Source organism: Amblyomma maculatum, chromosome 4, assembly GCF_055883805.1.
Source record: "Amblyomma maculatum isolate TAMU_Amacu chromosome 4, ASM5588380v1, whole genome shotgun sequence".
In the NCBI taxonomy this organism is placed as follows: domain Eukaryota; kingdom Metazoa; phylum Arthropoda; class Arachnida; order Ixodida; family Ixodidae; genus Amblyomma; species Amblyomma maculatum.
In genome coordinates this window covers 42,213,173-42,230,794 of record NC_139347.1, presented here as the reverse complement: position 1 = coordinate 42,230,794, position 17,622 = coordinate 42,213,173, and the positions used below count along the sequence as shown (strand labels likewise).

At 45.2% G+C, this 17,622-nt stretch overlaps 1 protein-coding gene across 1 annotated transcript in view; it reads left to right on the top strand.

Moving 5' to 3' along the window:
- The first annotated feature begins 15,622 nt into the window (after positions 1-15,622).
- Positions 15,623-17,622, top strand: part of LOC146190834 (uncharacterized) — a 66,639-nt gene continuing 64,639 nt past the window's right edge. The window contains exon 1 of the mRNA XM_084601208.1: positions 15,623-15,863. Coding sequence (XP_084457334.1) covers positions 15,834-15,863 — 30 coding nt within the window. The 5' untranslated portion in view covers positions 15,623-15,833. The remainder of the gene's footprint in view (positions 15,864-17,622) is intronic.

The following is a 17,622-nucleotide window of genomic DNA, read 5'->3' as shown; positions in this document are numbered from 1 at the left end:
TCCGAGCAGCTTGGAGCTTGTTCTGGACGCCGGCCTAAAGGATTTGCACGAACGCATTAAGTTTACGTTAGCCACGGAACGAAATAAATCCAAATGTGGTTGGATAATTTTTAAATATTCACACTGAGAAGATCATTCATCGTTGTGTCCTGACAGAGAAGTCAGCATTTGACACATGCCCTTGCACCTTATTTAATAAGGCTGAATCTATGATTGCTCAGAATAGCTATGCTTATAACCACACGTGATTTTTGGCGATTCAGCATAGGACCTCCAATTCAAGGTGAACAGCAATGTGTAGACGTAACAACCGGAAGAATTACTGCATCCCACCAATCACGCTCGGTCCATTGCTTTATATGCAAATTAGCTTTAGAGACATGACACTTATAATGCTCATAACACTTCAGATTTTGTGAACGCCATGTTCAGAGATTTTAAAACGAGCTTGGCCTTATTTTGTGCACCAGAGCTGCATCTCAACTTTCTCGCTGCTGAGTGTAGCCCATTCGGAGGTCAGTGCAGCAACTCGCATTATGTTCTCTCAAAAGTTTATTCTGCTGTTAGATAGAGTACGCTGCTGCTAAATATATGCTACATTTATTTGTACTTAAACATAAGCATAGTACGCCGAGTCCGTCATTGCTTCAAGCTAGTAGTCATGAGCATCTGGGTCTCCGATCATATATACGTGTATATATAGGGAATGGCAAGCAAGGTAAGGCGGTTAATAATAACTTTCGAACTTCGCGAGGCCCGTCGAGCTGTAATCTCTACTGAAAAGTTCGGTACGAATTCTATACAAGATTCGGTATACCTACTTAATGCGCAGAATGGACCTGCATGAAACCGGGTGGAGCTTTCATAGAGGAACACCCTGTAATTACTGGGTAGCCCTGGCTGTGGAGAAAGAAAGCACACACGATCGTGCTAGGAAAAAAAGTGCATAGCTGTAAATAACATGGCTGCATTTCAGAAAACGAAACTATAAACGAAAAAAAGAATGGACAGTGCCCGAGTGGCAGTGATCGAACCACAGATGTTTGTATCTCCGACCGATTACGCCAGCCATTCTTCACGCTGAAAGCGGGAAACGATGTCTAGTTTTAATGCATAAGCATTATATGGCTATACGTAGGCAGGTTTCGTATGGGCGTGACGTTGTCGGATCTGTAAAGGAGGAACTAGTTGGTATATCAGAAAAAGAATATTTTCTTCGGATAGAGCGTCAATGAAAGGAGTGCAAATCAGAAATGGTTGATGTGAGTTAGTTAGGTAATTGATTAGAGTCATATAAGTGGTTTACAGGAAAGGAAAGGCACTGTATCTGTCACTCGCGGAATGGCGCTGACACATCTCGTGGACAAAATGACAAATGGAAAATTTTAGGGGGCACTTTGGATCACTAAACTTCGATGAGGCGAAAGCTTCTATCGCGCGGTGGTCCGATGCCCTCCACTACGGCACCTCTTTCTCTCTGTTTTCACTCCCACCATCGCGATGACGCGATAGCGTAAGATATCAGCCAACATATAAAGCCCCGCTTTAACCAAGCCGTATGAACGTGCCTACGGGGCCTAGGAATAACGTGAATGCAAGGGTCTTGGCAGGCTGATTCTGATATCATCCTCCCATATGAAAGGAGAGACTATAGTTGGCAGCTCCTGCCAAACGTCTCGTTAGTGCTCAGCTGCCAGCTACCGCCTCCCACGTAACCAAAGCGTTACGGATTGACGAACGGACACGATCTGCGAGCATGAGTCATTAAAGGCTATTGCCCTAAATAAAGTGATAAAGCGGTTGATGTGGTTAATTAGGTAATCAATTAGAGCAAATTAAGTGGTTTACAGGAAAGTTAGGTAGTACTCCTATTTTCTTGAGGGAAGCGAGCAACACACTCTTTTCCGCGCTGTACCTTGGACAGCACATAATGCAGTGTTTATACATATCCCCGCACACAACACACGTAGAACTCAGCGGAGGCGTTGCCAGAGCCGTCTTAAACATGGTACGAGCAGAGCCCGTGCGAATGCAATGCAGCAAAGTGGCTGGAGACCTTTTCAGTTCTTTGGTCACGCATGACTTGTAGGGTGAATTCCAAAAAGAACTGAAATGCCTGCGGATTGTTTCTCTTAAGAGCATCTTGATGTCCTGAGGAACTCTTCTTGATGGTTATTCCGAGAGCGCCTATTCCTAGCTATTCCTAGTCTAGTATTTCCATGGAAATACTAGAAGGACGCAGCAGCGGATGCAGCAGCTATGGAAAGCCCTCAGAAGCACTCTCACGTTTGACCTTTCGTTCTTTTATGCGTGTTACTCCGTTTTTTGAAGTTTGCGCATATTTGAATATCTCGGAAATTTGGCTTGAGCGAAAATATTAACTTCGAAGTATAATTCGTCGCCATGGTTTTATTTTCTTTTTTGTATATCAACAAAAACTCGGAAACACTCACATGAAAAAAGCAGCGCGAATGAACTTGCACGGTGGCGAAACTAAGAAGCGGGATGAAAGAGCGCTGACTGACAACTAATCTTTATAGAGCGAAACGGGCACAATATACGTCAGAATCGGACCAACTAGCCCAACAAGAAGTTTTACTTCGGAAACTCTCGCCCGCCAGTTGCATTTAGGAGTAGCCTACACGAGGGACTTGTACCATGCAATTGGCCACTCAGACAGCCCACAAAGTCTGTGCGGCCACAAAGACGAAGATTTAGCTCACCTATCACCGCATTTCGCACAGCATGACGAATACAGAACGCAACAGGAGAGCGACCTGAACACTCTTTACACGCTAGGTCGCTGCATGCGCTGCGCTAACGGGAAATAATGAAATAACTCCTCGATAGCAGTGGTATTCATGGAAATCACTAGGTGTTACATGAAACTAGATTTTCTAGCTACTACCTTTCTTCATTAATGTTTCAAGATTGTTTCTAGTACATTGTTCGATTTTCAGTGCTGACATTATTGATCGACGAATGCGAGGGTGGGCGGTCAACTATTTTCGAGGTGGAGTTTAAGTCATTCTTATTTATGTCTTTGCTTATTTCGATGTTCTTCTATCTGCTCTTATCGCAATAATTTTACTTGTTTTTCTCGAGCCCCTCAAGTCGCGTCTCGCTCATTATTGCGTTTAATGATTACTTTTCATTTACCGGGATTTCGCTTGATTATTTCTCTTATTTCTTGTGACTTGTGCACAATGCAGGTTTTATGTGGTTGAGTATGCAGGTTTAGTTCCGTTATCTTTATAGTGTAAGGAGTATTTCGTAATGCGAAAAGGAGTATATATAGCCGGTGCCGGTACCCGGTACCGGGCTCTTCTTTTATGTTTGTGTCAAAAATACGTAAACATGAAAATGTGCGGTGTAATTTCGGCTGAGCGCGCATGAAGCACGTGAGCACATGCACCAATCAGGGTTAAAGAAAGTGGTACGCTTTCGCAGCTTCTCTGTGCAAGCGGCGACGCCTACTGGGGTCATATCTTCTTGTGCTGATGCTCGTGAAACAGAAAAACACTTATGAGTCAGTATAGCACTTCCAAGTACAGACTCGTCTAAATGCACGCCACTGGAAAGGAAAAAAGAAATAAAAAAAAAGGAATGGATGTATGAATGACTTGGAAAAAAAAAAATTGCTGTGAGTGTTGTCTGCGTGATGATTTTTTTTTTAATTCTTTCGTCAATGAAATGCAGGGGCTGTAGTTTTTTTAATTAAAACTTCTCCCTCCGAGAAAGGAAGGGGAGGGCACGTTTCCACCTTCCGCCTTTAAAAAATCCGTCACTAGCGCGCAAATACAATACGGGCAGCAAACATAGACTTGGATTGCCTAACTGAGAAGAAATGACCGACCATGAGCATAACATATATATTTTGACGAACCGGGCTCACTCGATACGATTGCGATTTTGTCTGTGCGTTTACTAAGCAAAGCGATAAGATGGGACATAAATATTTCATAAACCACATGGTGAAATGGCTACTATAATGATAAAAAACTTGCACTCCTTTTCGGTGATAATCACGGACGGATCACTGACGCATTTCATCTTTTTTCTTTTTGATCAGGAATGCTTCAAATAGCTCACGCTCACGTTTAGATTTCCCCCGACCGATAATGCTGGCGGTGTGATAACTAGGAGAACATTTGCAGTCCTTGACGTGCAAGACTAAATTGCTGCCTGGGCCAGTGCCCAAAGTTGTGCGATGTTACCTCAGGCGCTCATTCAAGCATGCTCCGATTTGGCCTATGTAGATTTTCCCGCACGACAACGGGATTGAATACACCACGCCCACTGCGCATGGGGTGAACATAATCTGGTGTTTCGTCTTGCAAACACCAGTTGATTTGGGCGCACAAACCGGACAGTTTGCAGGGAGCAGAAAATGCCATAGTGACACCAAACTTCTGAGCCACTTTTTTCAGACCATGTGAAGTTTTGTGGAACTAAGGGAATAACTTCCAACTTTCTTGATTCCACTTCTACTGGCGTGGAAGCCTTTGAAGATAACTTCAGTTTTCTCCCCAAGGATTCCCCCACCGCCAGCAAAACCTAGGGAGGAAACCCAGAACATTGTAGCCGTTCAACCTGCTTCTCTTCATCGGAGTAAATCAGTTGTAAGTCCAGCGTTGTGGTGTGAGCCTTCTTTGTTCTTGTCTTGCGTCTGTATTCGCTGGTTTCCTTTCTGTGCAATATCAAAGAATAGCACGCATTCACATCAGCGCCGTGTTCGTCTATTTTAGTCTTCACCCCGTCGTTTAGCGCTGTTAAGATTATTTTTCGTCATGAAATGAGATTTCAGGGAGCACGAGACCGTCAACGAAAACGACAGCACAACGGGCTTCATTCCTATAGGTATTAACGTCACGACTGAATTAACAATTTACTAGTAACAGTGCTACATATTACCACTAATAATTACGTGATTATTAATAATTTTTACTGGCGCTTAGCTCTTACGGTAGATAGACATTAGGTGCGTACGTGAGACGCCTGGCGAAATGATCATGCTTAAAATTTATTCCCTTTCCTTGTATTTTCCTCTCGCCCAGTGTAGAGCAGCAGGCCGTGGGATCATGTTTTCACCACCTTGCCTCTCTGTCTTTCTTCTTAACCTACTCTTTCTCTCTCTCTTTAAATTTTATTCGTATGGTGTAGATTAACCGCCGCGCGTGGAGTGAGGCGAAAGGCAAGAGACGCGCATGGGCTCGTCGATGGCAGTGCACGTTAAATGTTCCCATGCGGCTGAAATTAAACCAGTCGTCCACTACGGCGCTTCACACTCTTTTACTGCGTTCTCACCCTCTTTCACTTATTTCTTTCACAGTTACCGCGCCCTTTGCTTTCATCACAGCCGGTTGCGTGCGGCTACAATTTTCATTGGTTTTCCATGCCGTATACTTCGCTGTCTTGAGCAGACTGGAAAGTGCTGATAATGCTAACCAAAAGCACGAGACCCCCTCACTATAGGTTACGCAAAACGTCGATGCACTCGCAGAGAAAGAGGCAAGGAAAGGCACCACCTTCCACTCAGCTCATTACAGTGGATCTTTTTTGTCTTACCTCAAGAGAAGCTCAGGCAAAAGGCGTGCGCAGGTCCGTGATGACGTCATACTGAATTTGTTTTTCCTCCCAAGAGGAAAAAAGGAAGTTGCAGTGCTCTCGAAACTATCCGCAACCTTGAAGCGCTGTGAGCACTTTCCCACGCAGCGAGCTATAAGCCATTAACGGAAACTTGCCGATGGATCTCTGTGGGCGCGCGAGTAATTACCGATGACACGCAGATTATGTACGCCACATATTGCGTGTCTGCGTACCGGATGGTTATTGACTCCGCTGCTTCTGCCTAGCTGATGCGTGTTTATAATGTTGGTGCGAGGTGCGATCAGAAATACGCGCGCGCTCAGTTGCTCTTTCGCCGAGCAGGAGGCAAGCGAGGCTGCTTTGAGGAATGCTGATTAACGCGTCCAAAACAAAGAGGATTGCCTTGTGGCTAATAGTCCCGTCCTCCCGTGTGACGAAGGGCGACGTTCGGGTCTTGGGCGCCTTGGCCCTTCCCAACAGGTTATTCCGGCACGCGCCACCGGTGCTATGTTACGCGCGCTGATCGTGATCCCGAGGCTCAATGGCACGATTACACGCGTTCGAAAGTGTATGAAACGTCACGACCGCAAGGCCTCGTGCCGAGAGGTTGCAGGTGGGTTGAGTTCTCAGACTCTATCTCTCCACTTTGTCCTTTCTCTCTCTTTATCAATGGTCAGCTGTGCACGCGCGAGCATGCGTCATCTAAGGGCCACTCTTGGGGTACGTCTATGGTCGTGGGGAAGGTAGTAAGTTTACAATTCAGGAGGGACGTATGCCCAATGTCAAGTTCTCATGGATGCATGGCGCATCCTTGAATCGGAACCAATTTGAATACAAAGAAATTGCAGTGCAGGCAACACCATGTACTGCAAGGTGAGGCACATAGGGACACAGGCGCCGATACGGGCTTTCCTTGTCCGTGTCATTGTTCGCCCTGACGTTTTCCTGTATTTGAAGCGGCCTAACTCGCCCTGACCGTTCTTCAGAACAGTACTCTCTCTCTCTCTCCTGACAATTTGTTCTTCCAACAACAAATTTTGTCATTTCCCTCATCAAATAGAACTAACGCATCCTGACCAGAGTAAAGTGACATAGGGTTCCAAGCCTCCATGTGCCTATATTTACGAGGCCACCAGAGCTGATGGGCTCGTGACAGTGCGTGGTCCTTCGGCTGTCGCTTGCTGGCGTTCCTTCACTTCGTGGAGTGGCGTCAGTGTCTTGAACTGACAGTATGTTCATTTAGTCGGCTAACCAGTCTACGTTTCTAAAGCCCGCGCTGCTTTTCTTGGCTGAGCAGTTCACCTCAAGGAAATTTCCTCGAGGTGAAGAAAGCGTGAAAGAAAAAAAGATGCAATTACCGCGCCACTCAACGCAGCCGCAAGGAGGGACAGTTTCACCTTTAAGGGTTTGAGCTACCATAGTGTGTGCGTACAAATACATATATACAAAGAAATATAATACGAACATAGTAGAGCCCCGCTTTAATCTGGCCGCACGAAAGTGCCTGTGTAATATATGAGTAGCTTGTCTGACCCCTGGGTACAGGGGTCCCGATGGGTTCGCTTCCTGTCTCACCTGTACATCTCGATGGAAGCTGCCCGAGTCGGCAGCCCCTGCCAACCCGTTATGCCTCGTAACGCCACGCCTCCCGCTGACCAATCAGTAGCATCCGGACATTTTTTTTTTCGCTATATAATTATTTTCATTTTTTTAAACCTTCATGTAAAGGTAGCCGCCATGTCCTCAACATTTTGCCTTTTTATATCTACACTAACATCTTTAAGTACAGCTTTTTCAATCACACCATTAAAGTTAGGAACTCCTTAGCAGGCAGCATCCGTTCAATAACGCCAGAACTCTTACACGCCCGTTCCTAATGCTGCATGTTCGCCTTCTTTGTTTCTTTCTGTTGTATTGTGCCACACTCCTGCGAAGCCTCGCCCAGAATGCAGTACCTACGTGCATGCATGCATGCATGCATGCATGCATGCATGCATACATACATACATACATACATACATACATACATACATACATACATACATACATACATACATACATACATACATACATACATACATACATACATACATACATACATACATACATACATACATACATACATACATACATACATACATACATACATACATACATACATACATACATACATACATACATACATACATACATACATACATACATACATACATACATACATACATACATACATACATACATACATACATACGTATGTTGTATGTACACATGTATGTACACATACATACACGTACGTGTATGTCTCACCACATAGTGTGAGTCTATGTGGTGGACTTTGTGACTGTCCTGCTTGAATGATGGCTGTGTTACACTGGGACGATTGTGGTAATAGCTGCTGGGCAAAGAAGAGGTGTATGGAGATGTACTTAAGTGTAGAATTTGTGACTGTCATGCTTGGACGATGTTTGAGTTCTGCGGGGAAGAAAGTGCTATTATCTCCTTGGCAAAGAAGAGGTGTGTGATGAAGATGTACCTGGATGTAGAAGAGGATGAGTGGTGAAGAGGAAGTGTGTGTTCAGATCCATATTACAGTGGGTAGTGTGCGCCTGTGTTGTGTTTCTTCTCATGTGATTGTGTTTGTCGCACCACATTTCTGGATGCAGCACCAACTTGCCCCTCAAGCTGTTATTTTGAGTATGTATGTATGTATGTATGTATGTATGTATGTATGTATGTATGTATGTATGTATGTATGTATGTATGTATGTATGTATGTATGTATGTATGTATGTATGTATGTATGTATGTATGTATGTATGTATGTATGTATGTATGTACGTACGTACGTACGTACGTACGTACGCACGCACGCATGTATGTATGTATGTATGTATGTATGTATGTATGTATGTATGTATGTATGTATGTATGTATGTATGTATGTATGTATGTATGTATGTATGTATGTATGTATGTATGTATGTATGTATGTATGTATGTATGTATGTATGTATGTATGTATGTATGTATGTATGTATGTATGTATGTATGTATGTATGTATGTATGTATGTATGTATGTATGTATGTATGTATGTATGTATGTATGTATGTATGTATGTATGTATGTATGCACAAATAAACAAACAAAACCAATGCCCCCTGCCAAACGCATGGACGCAATACTTTGCTCACACGCCGACGTCGCTAACTATGCTTGATTTTCTTGAAAACTGGGCCACTCTAACCCCTCCGCCATACCGCCTCTTATTCCGAAGGACCTGGAGCTAATAGCAGAGGACTGCGGATAACTTTGACTACCTGTGATTATTTAACGTGCACTGTCATCGCATAGTACACGGGCGCCTTGCATTTTGCCTGCATCGACGGGCGGCCGCCGCAGTGTGGTTCGAATCCCAGACCTTCGGCTCAGTGATCACGTGCCCTATCAACTGAGCCACCGGGGGGGGGGGGGGGGGGCGCAGAATTTATCTGATATTTTAATTACTTTCGATACCATGTGACTTTGTAATATTCTGGACAAATCAAGACTTTCTCAGCATATCAACGAAGCCGACAGCAACACCGGGGTTTTGCTCAGCGGAATCCTTGACGCTTTCGCACTAAAACCTGTGGACGCACTTGCTTTCCAGTATAAGAACCACCCTAACAAAAGATTTCATAAAATTCGCGCGAGCATTATGTGTAAAATTATCAGCGAAATTAATTTTCTATGCAGTCAGCCATGAGGCTTGTCATGATTTCGTGGTACATTCTAACCGAAATTTTACAGGTGAGTTGATATTTTACACGTTAACTTATTTGGTTACGCACTGCATTATGTGCATACTTTACAAACGAATCTCTTTTGTCATGTACTCTTGAGTGGCATGTCTCAAAAACGTTTGTGAGCAAAATCTATGATGCACACGTTGCCCAGTTGTTTCGGTCCAGCTCAAGATGTTTTTGAAGTTTGCATTTGTTTTAATCCATTGTGAAGACGTTTCTTGTTTGTTGTCTGGCAGGATCTGCAAACCAAAAAATTCAATGGTTTTAGCCAAATTACTGCAATACGTTCTTTAAATCGTCCCCTGAAACCGAAGAGGAAGCTTCCAGTCAGCGACACTTTTCGGAAAGGATTGTGGATGATTGAAACGGACACTGAAAAGTGCAAGGGGTTGGGTCAATGCATTGAATCCTTGTTCGCAGTAAATACTGATCCTACAGCTTTCTTGACTTGTCTGTTTGTCTAGCAGCGAAAGATGCGTTTACTGCAGAGAAAAGGGCAATTCAAAGTTTTCCCGCATCTCGATTTGAACTTTTGACATCTGCTTCGAAGGCTATACAGATGAAAGTGCACAGTTTGATGTAAAATGACGATTTAAGGGATCGCCTGTCGATACACCGAATTTTGCTTGAAAACTCGGGCACTGGTTTGCAGACCTGATTTATAGATTTTCCGAGCGTTTAAAAAAATATCATATAAACTTAGTTTACAGTGGAAGTGACGATTTTGTCATTAGAATGCAGTAACTGATCGCTACTTCATCAAGGACACATGTTGACGGAAGGGGGGGGGGGGGGGGGGTATTTATCCACTGTTATAACAAATGTCTATGAAAGGCAAGAGTAGGGAAATGGAATGCTTGTTGTCATATACATAGGAAGGATGTTGTACGGAAGCTGTATGAATGAAGACGTCACATGCGTATGTCTGTAAAACGTGAGGCAATACATGGTGCACAAATTCTACTGTACCTCTTCCATGTACGCAGCTCTTTGCGATACACAATCATTGCCCTGTTACCCCTAAACAGCTAGCTATCTCCCAGATCCACATTTTTTTTCTTCTCTTGGGAGGCTGCTCTGAATTCAGCACAGACCCTCCAGACCTGCGGGTCGAGCGGGCATGCCGAGTAGTAGCAGTCGGCGAAGTCGCGGGCTAAGGACACTTCCTGAAGGGGATGGCGACAGAGTATCAATCTACCATTGGATAACTAATTTCATCGCCTCCAGAACACTGGAAAAAGAACAATAGAGGGAGGAAAGGCGAACTTTATTTCGGGAGAGGGGAACAAATGCGAAAAGTAGCGATTGCTGTGGTTAATGCCCAATAAGAACACTGTTAGAGAAACTAGGGCAAAACGCAGTGGCACGGTGGCTAAGACTCTCGGCTACTGAACTCGCGTGTTCTTGGGATCGGACTTGATCACAGCGATCGCGTTTCAATGGAGGTGAAACGAAAAAAAATATTCTGGTGTTGTGCGATGTCCGCTCACGTTAAATATCCCTCGGTGAGCGAAATTATTCATGCGAAAGCATTTTTTGCCTCTTGCGTTTTGTGACCAGAAAAAGCCCTTCGCGCCTGTCAATGATCGCTGATAATTAATAATGAGAATTGTGATTTAATTGTTCATAGTCATGGCTGGTCACAGTTATAAGTCAAGGTTGCAATGTCTAACGTCATAACTGCTTAATGTAAACAGTGTCACTGCTTGCCCAGACATGTCTGAACACACCAGGGAGGATTAGTGTTGATTTTCACGCTCGACAAGAGCTCCCAGGAGTGAGAAGACGTCAGGCGGGCTCCATTTCGGTGATTGACTTGCGCCCACCCTTGTATATTTGCCTGAGCAAAGGTAATTTTGCATGCCTGCGACATGCCAAGGATGGCTTGCCTGAATTAAAAAAAAAAAAAAAAACTTACTCGGGCGCTTAATTGTCATTATGCGATGACACTGCATTAACATTAGGTGCTCTTATTATTTGTGCTGTCATTCTTTAGCATTTTCACTTTGCTGGGCAGTTGCTAGCAATTTCGACATTTGCAAGGTCATCATAAATTATTATTATTATTCATTATCAATTTCACAAGGTCGTTTCCTTACTCTAAACGCATAACGTTGTATTTTTTGTTTTATGTCTTACTCATTTTGTGCAGGTTTTATTTTGCAATATTCTATTTATCTTGGTTATCTTTACTTGCTATGACTTGTAGATATTTATTTCGCTGGCATTTTAGCGTTAGTTTCTGTTATTTTCTCACTTGCATTATTTAAAGTTCGCAGATGACTAAGATGAGCGCCGGCTTCTTTTACGATGGAACTTCTACTGTTGAGGTACCGTACTGGACCGAGTCTGGATGCACTACCATTCAAACCCAGGACCATAAACATTCCAAGTTGACACATTGCCTCTGGGCCATCAAATGTCGCCGGCCCGTCAATGCAGCGGCCGTGTAAACGAGTGGCTGACGCTTTTAGAACCAGCGAGCGCCTGTTCGAGTCCCACCTGTGCTCAACAGGCAAACCGACAAGATATAAACCAGATAGTATTAAAGAGATCGTTGCTCGGAAAACCCGGCGTAGCGGTGGAGTACGTCCGAAATAATACTTCAAGAACAGAACATATAAATAATCCTATAAAACAAAATTGTGCAATCTTCAGTGTTCGGGGTCGAATCCACGCCATCTAGCGTGTGAGATGGATGCACTACACAATGACCACAAGGGCTCTTGGTAAGAGCGTATTAGAGGGGGCTTAGTGAGTGAGTGAGTGAGTGAGAGAGAGAGAATGTGTGTGTGTGTGTGTGTGTGTGTGTGTGTGTGTGTGTGTGTGTGTGTGTGTGTGTGTGTGAGAGAGAGAGAGAGAGAACACTGCAGTGACGTACATAGTATGTCGTGTGCTGTAATTCGTGTATGATCTATCCTTGGATAGATCCCACTTGCGTCTTTCGAATTCCTCACAATTTGAACAGGTGCCATCGTAACTGTCTACACCGAATGTGCTTGAATGTGTCATACACAAACAACTTCTTACATAAAATAGGCATAGCGAGCAGCCCTCTGTGCTCGACATGTGATGTTTGTGAAACTTTCGAACATTTGGCTACCTCCTGTCAACGGTTTCTGCACATCGCAGGACACTGCGTAATAATTTAAGGACACAACCTCGCACCTTGAACATGTCCCCGGTCCTTGGTACGACGGATCGTCGGCTGCGCGAGCCTTGATAACTTTTCTCAAGGACACAGGGTTGATCGAGACTCTTTAAAACTCATCTGTGTGTGATTATGTGCGTGTGAAAGTGTGTGACACCGATTATTTTTTTTTCTCATTCATTTCCCCCTCCCCTACCACACTTTGTCACCCTCATCCCTCAATCCTCATCAAGAGTGGCATGCTAGGCTCACCACCAGGCAGACATCTCCTGTTGCCAATAAAATATCTATATATATATCTCGTGTATGAGTGCCGTAGAGAAGGCGATATCCATATCGCGTCGCATGCTTAAGGCTACGCGCTTAAGCAACCTCCAAGTTTTGGTGGCGCAGCTGTTATCCGATGCCACTGACATTCTGCTATAAATACTATTAGATGTCCCCCCGGGATAAAAAAGCCAGCGTCGTCGTATGTCACATTGTGACCGCATCTGTTCGTGTCACATTGGCAAGTGGCAAAGTAGAGAGAATGAAATCTCACTGTCCTGATGTTGGGGGTACGAGGGAGAGGCCGAATGGTGGATGCCGCAGGAAAAAGGTCTAGACACGACTAAAATGGCTAATGACTAAAATGATTGGACAAAATATAAGGGTTTAGGCATGGCTTGAATCTTGTGATAAGGGTGAAAGCTGTGTCAAGCATAGTTATGCATTGCCTGACGGTTTGAATTAGGTGGATGCACAAGCTCCGCCTTCGGAGTATCCGCTTAATCAGGTCAAGGTCACACCACTTAGAAGGTCAAGCTGCAGCATATGTTGATCTTGTGTGATGCATGGCGTAGTGAAACTTTTGCTTCAAGACGAAAATGATTTAGAGAAACTCATCAAACAGCACCACAAGGTTACCCAGCAGCTTGCCGAGCAAAGTTAAATCGGGAATTTTTTACGAACAAAAAAATCAGTACCAAAGCACATATAAAACATGATAAGATAAGCAGTCCAGAGAAGCAATTAAAAGTAAAGATCGGACTGAAAGTTAACGCGCTGTCATCTGATAATGATAATTAAGTGGCCTCGTAACTTCTTGACTACCTCACAAGTTCGCCATTGCAAAACTTTCGTTTACTCGTTCATGCCGAGTTTTTAAAAAAAGTGGTGGCGATATATTCAGTTCAGTTCAGTTCAGTTCAGTTCAGTCGTTCAGTCGTGTCTGACTCTTCGTGACCCTATGGACCATATCACGCCACGCTTTCTGGTCTCTCACTATCTTCCTAACATCACATAACTTCAGCTGCAGCGCCTCGAGAATGCCATCTAACTACCGCGTTCGCTGCCTACCCCTTCTTCGGTGACCCTCAACCTTTCCCAACATCAAATCTTTCTCCAGCGACTCCTCTCTTCTCATCAGATGACCAAAGTAGCTGAGCTTTAACTTTAGAATATGATCCTCCAATGAGCAGTCAGGGTTTATGGTCGGCAATATCGACTGGTTTGATCTTCTGGCAGTCCAAGGAACTCTCAAGAGTCTCCGCCAGCACCAAAATTCAAACGCGTCAATTCTTCGGCGGTCAGCCTTCTTTACAGTCCAACCCTCGCATCCATACATCACATCTGGAAAGACCATAGCACGAGTTATACGGATCTTGGTTGGCAGACTAATCTATCTGCTCTTTACTAGGCGGTCAAGGCTAGCCATGACTCTCTTTCCCAGAAGCAGGCGTCTCCTAATTTCGTGGCTGCAGTCTCCTTCCGGGGTAATCTTGGAGCCCAAGAAGAGAAAATATGTCACAGCTTCCACTTCTTGTCCCTTGATGCTCCAGGACTTGATAGGGCAAGACGCCATGATCTTTGTCTTTTTAATGTTCAGTTTAAGCCCAAACTTCTCACTCTCTTCTTGTACGCGCATCAGAAGTCTCTTGAGTTCCACTTCACTTTCTGCCATTAAAGTGGTATCATCCGCATATCTAAAGTTGTTGATACGTTTTCCAGCAATCTTCATTCCAGCTGAAGCCTCGTCCAGACCGGCCTTCCTCATGATGCACTCAGCATATAGGTTAAATAGGTAGGTCGACATTATGCAGCCTTGTCTCACTCCTTTCTCAATCGGAAACCAATCAGTAAGACCGTGCCCAGTTCTGACTGTGGCCTCTTGCCCTTCATACAGGTTCCTGAGGAGACTGATGAGGCGACATATTTATTACCTTAGGTTATTATGGGGCGAGTTCACATGCATGGTTTGTAAGTGCAATATGAACGCGATGAAAAAAAAAAAAAGTCTTCATGCACTTTTAATATTAACAGCAAAGTCACTACATGAAGTTTCTTAATCTCATCCAGACCAAACCATTTGTACGTGGTTCTTGAGTAGGTTTTATATGCCTAACTATGCTAATGTGTCACCCGCAAAATTTGTGTGCCTTTCGTATGGAAAATATTGTGTAACTTCTCGATACATTACAAGCCCTTCGTATTTACCTTACTTTTCTTGACATGTTCGTACGCGTTAATGGTTGTTACTAAAAAGTTGCTCTGAGCTTGTTTATACAGTTTTTCAGGGGGTCGCCTTTATGCTGCTGTCAAGTTCCCAATGAGTCGATTTGCATTCAGCAGCGTATGTTTACAAAAGGAAGACCTTTTGCAAAGGCGATATTTTGTTGGATTAGACGTTTTGTTGGCTTAAGATCGTTGAGGCTGACTGCGTCTACATGCGACGCCTTGACGCGGCCACTTTTGCAGCATATCCGGCGGAAAGTGCGGCAAGCTTCGAACTTCGAATCTCGTTTGTACGACTTGTAGGGCAATCCCGTAGCATTGATACGAATTTTTCCTCCGGGCATATTCGCAAAGCGGCCCCGGCAACGAAGAAGACGTAGACGAGTGCTTGTTGTTGTCGGCGGCGGAAGAGGGGAGGAGGGAATCCCTTCTTCGAGGGCGGCCGACCCGACCTTCGCGCCGTGCACTCGCGTTGCCGTGTCATGAACGACTTCGCGCGGCGGCGGCGGCGCCTCGCTCTTCTCTTTCGGCCCGCAGAGAGCCCGACTCCTTTCTTCTCGGCGGCACATCGTCCTTTCTCGGGACCCTCTCTCACTCGAGCGGCGCTGCTGCCTTCCGAGCTGTCGCCGCCGCTGTGGAAAAAAGCGCGCGAGTCCAGTCGCCGCTCGGACATCGCTCAGCGGCAGCAACGAGAGCGCCCCTCCAACCCTTGCCGACGACCACATCCGCCACCACCGCGTGCTGCTCATCTAACCGGCGCGCATCGTCGCCTTCCTAGCCAGACCGTGCCCGGCACACAGACCAGAAAGAGAAATGCTCCCTACGGCGATGCTCCTGCTCCACGTGAGTGCCACTGGCCCGGCCCCTTTGCCTCGTTTCGGACGCTTTACTTCGCCTCGTTTTCCGCTTTCCTTTCCCGTTACACTTTTGTTCTTTTTGGTCGATACTTGTCCACTTGTGTCGAGGCGTTGCTGGCGCGGGAGCGGTCGCGTGGTCCCCTTTGGCGGCACGCAACCCCGCTGCGCGAGACACGAGGGATCGTCGCGACTATTCCAAAACAATGCTGTCGCGTCACTCGACGCCTGCTATGCGCTTTTTTTTTTGTTTTTTTGCGTTCTTACTATGGTTTTTGTTGTCGCTTCCTTTTTAGCGGGTTTTTTTTCCTTTTTGTTCTTTGAAATATAATAATTGGCTCACAGGAAAGGAAAGGCGCAGTATCTGTCACACTTGCTCTATGGACACCTGAACCGCGCCGTAAGGGAAGGGAGGAAGGTGGAAGTGAAAGTGGAAAGAGAGAAAGGGGAGCCGTAGTGCACGACATAGGCCGGCATAACCCGCGTCCAGTATCCCCGCCCCAAGAATACCCCAAAGATCTCATCATCATCGACCACCTGGGGATCTTTAACGTGCGCTGAAATCGCACAGCACACGGACGCCACTTCGTCTCGCCTCCATCGAAACGCAGCCGCCGTGGTCGGGTTCGTGCCCGGGAACTCTGGCACAGTAGTCGGGCGTCTTACCACTGCACTACCCCGGCGGGACCCTTTTCGTTCATTAAAGTTGGAATTTCGACAGCAGGCTAGCAACACCTCAGCGTTTCGCTATTGGCAGTCGCTTTCTGAACGGAATTGTGTGGGCTGTGACTGCGAGTAGTCTCTGCACTTGTAACGCCGTCGGTCTTATTTGGCACACGATTCCATATGTGCTACTGTGAGACAGATTGGTTTGCGCACATTCGTATAATAAAAAGATCAAATTATATTTGTCTTTTTTGAAGGCACGTTGCAGGAAATTAAATGCATTACTGCAGCTGTAAACATAGAAGGAACAGTGCAAAATGAAAATTATGAGAAGCAGCGACTTTTCCGCACGTCAACTGTGTGCTCGCGCAAAATGTTCGCATCTTTTTTAATGCATCCCAGTCCGAGCTACCGTTTTCTTGTTTTCCTAATTGACTCTTCTTTGATATTTATGACCGTCCCCTTCTCACTTAGAGGACTAAGAAAGTACGTTCGAAAAATGCCTCCTTTTTGACTCCAGTTTATTGCGCATAATGCTGAACCGGGTTTTTGCACGACTGCCTCAGCCAGCGCTAGTGGCAAAGTGTCTGCTCAGGACGTAAAGAATACACGATTGACCAAAAAAAAAAGGAAAAAAAAAAACACCTCTCAAAGCGGCGTTCCTCTTCTTTATCCACGCGAACATGTAAATTCGACAGTTTAGCTGGAAATTTGTTTGGAGCGTTTGTACTTGAGGCGCGTCCTCCACCTCAAGGTCTGCCGGCGGTTGCTGAGCCGCACGCTTGTACGTCTCTCCGACTATCGATTTGTTTGTAGAGGCATCTGGTATGCAAAACCAGTCTCCGAATGTCGACAGCACGCCCACCATACACGCGCTGCCTTTAAGTCCTTGTTCTTAGAAAACCGACTGGGAGGCACTTCAATGTCAATTCCACGGCGCCTCATTTCATGCGTGAGGATTCTTGAGCCATTTCCGACGAGGAAGTGGTTCGCACAATCATTGAGCGGAACGGAATCCAGCTCGCCTGGCGTCGACTTACTCAAGTCAGGCCTCTCCACCTTACACCTGTTGGGAATGGTTG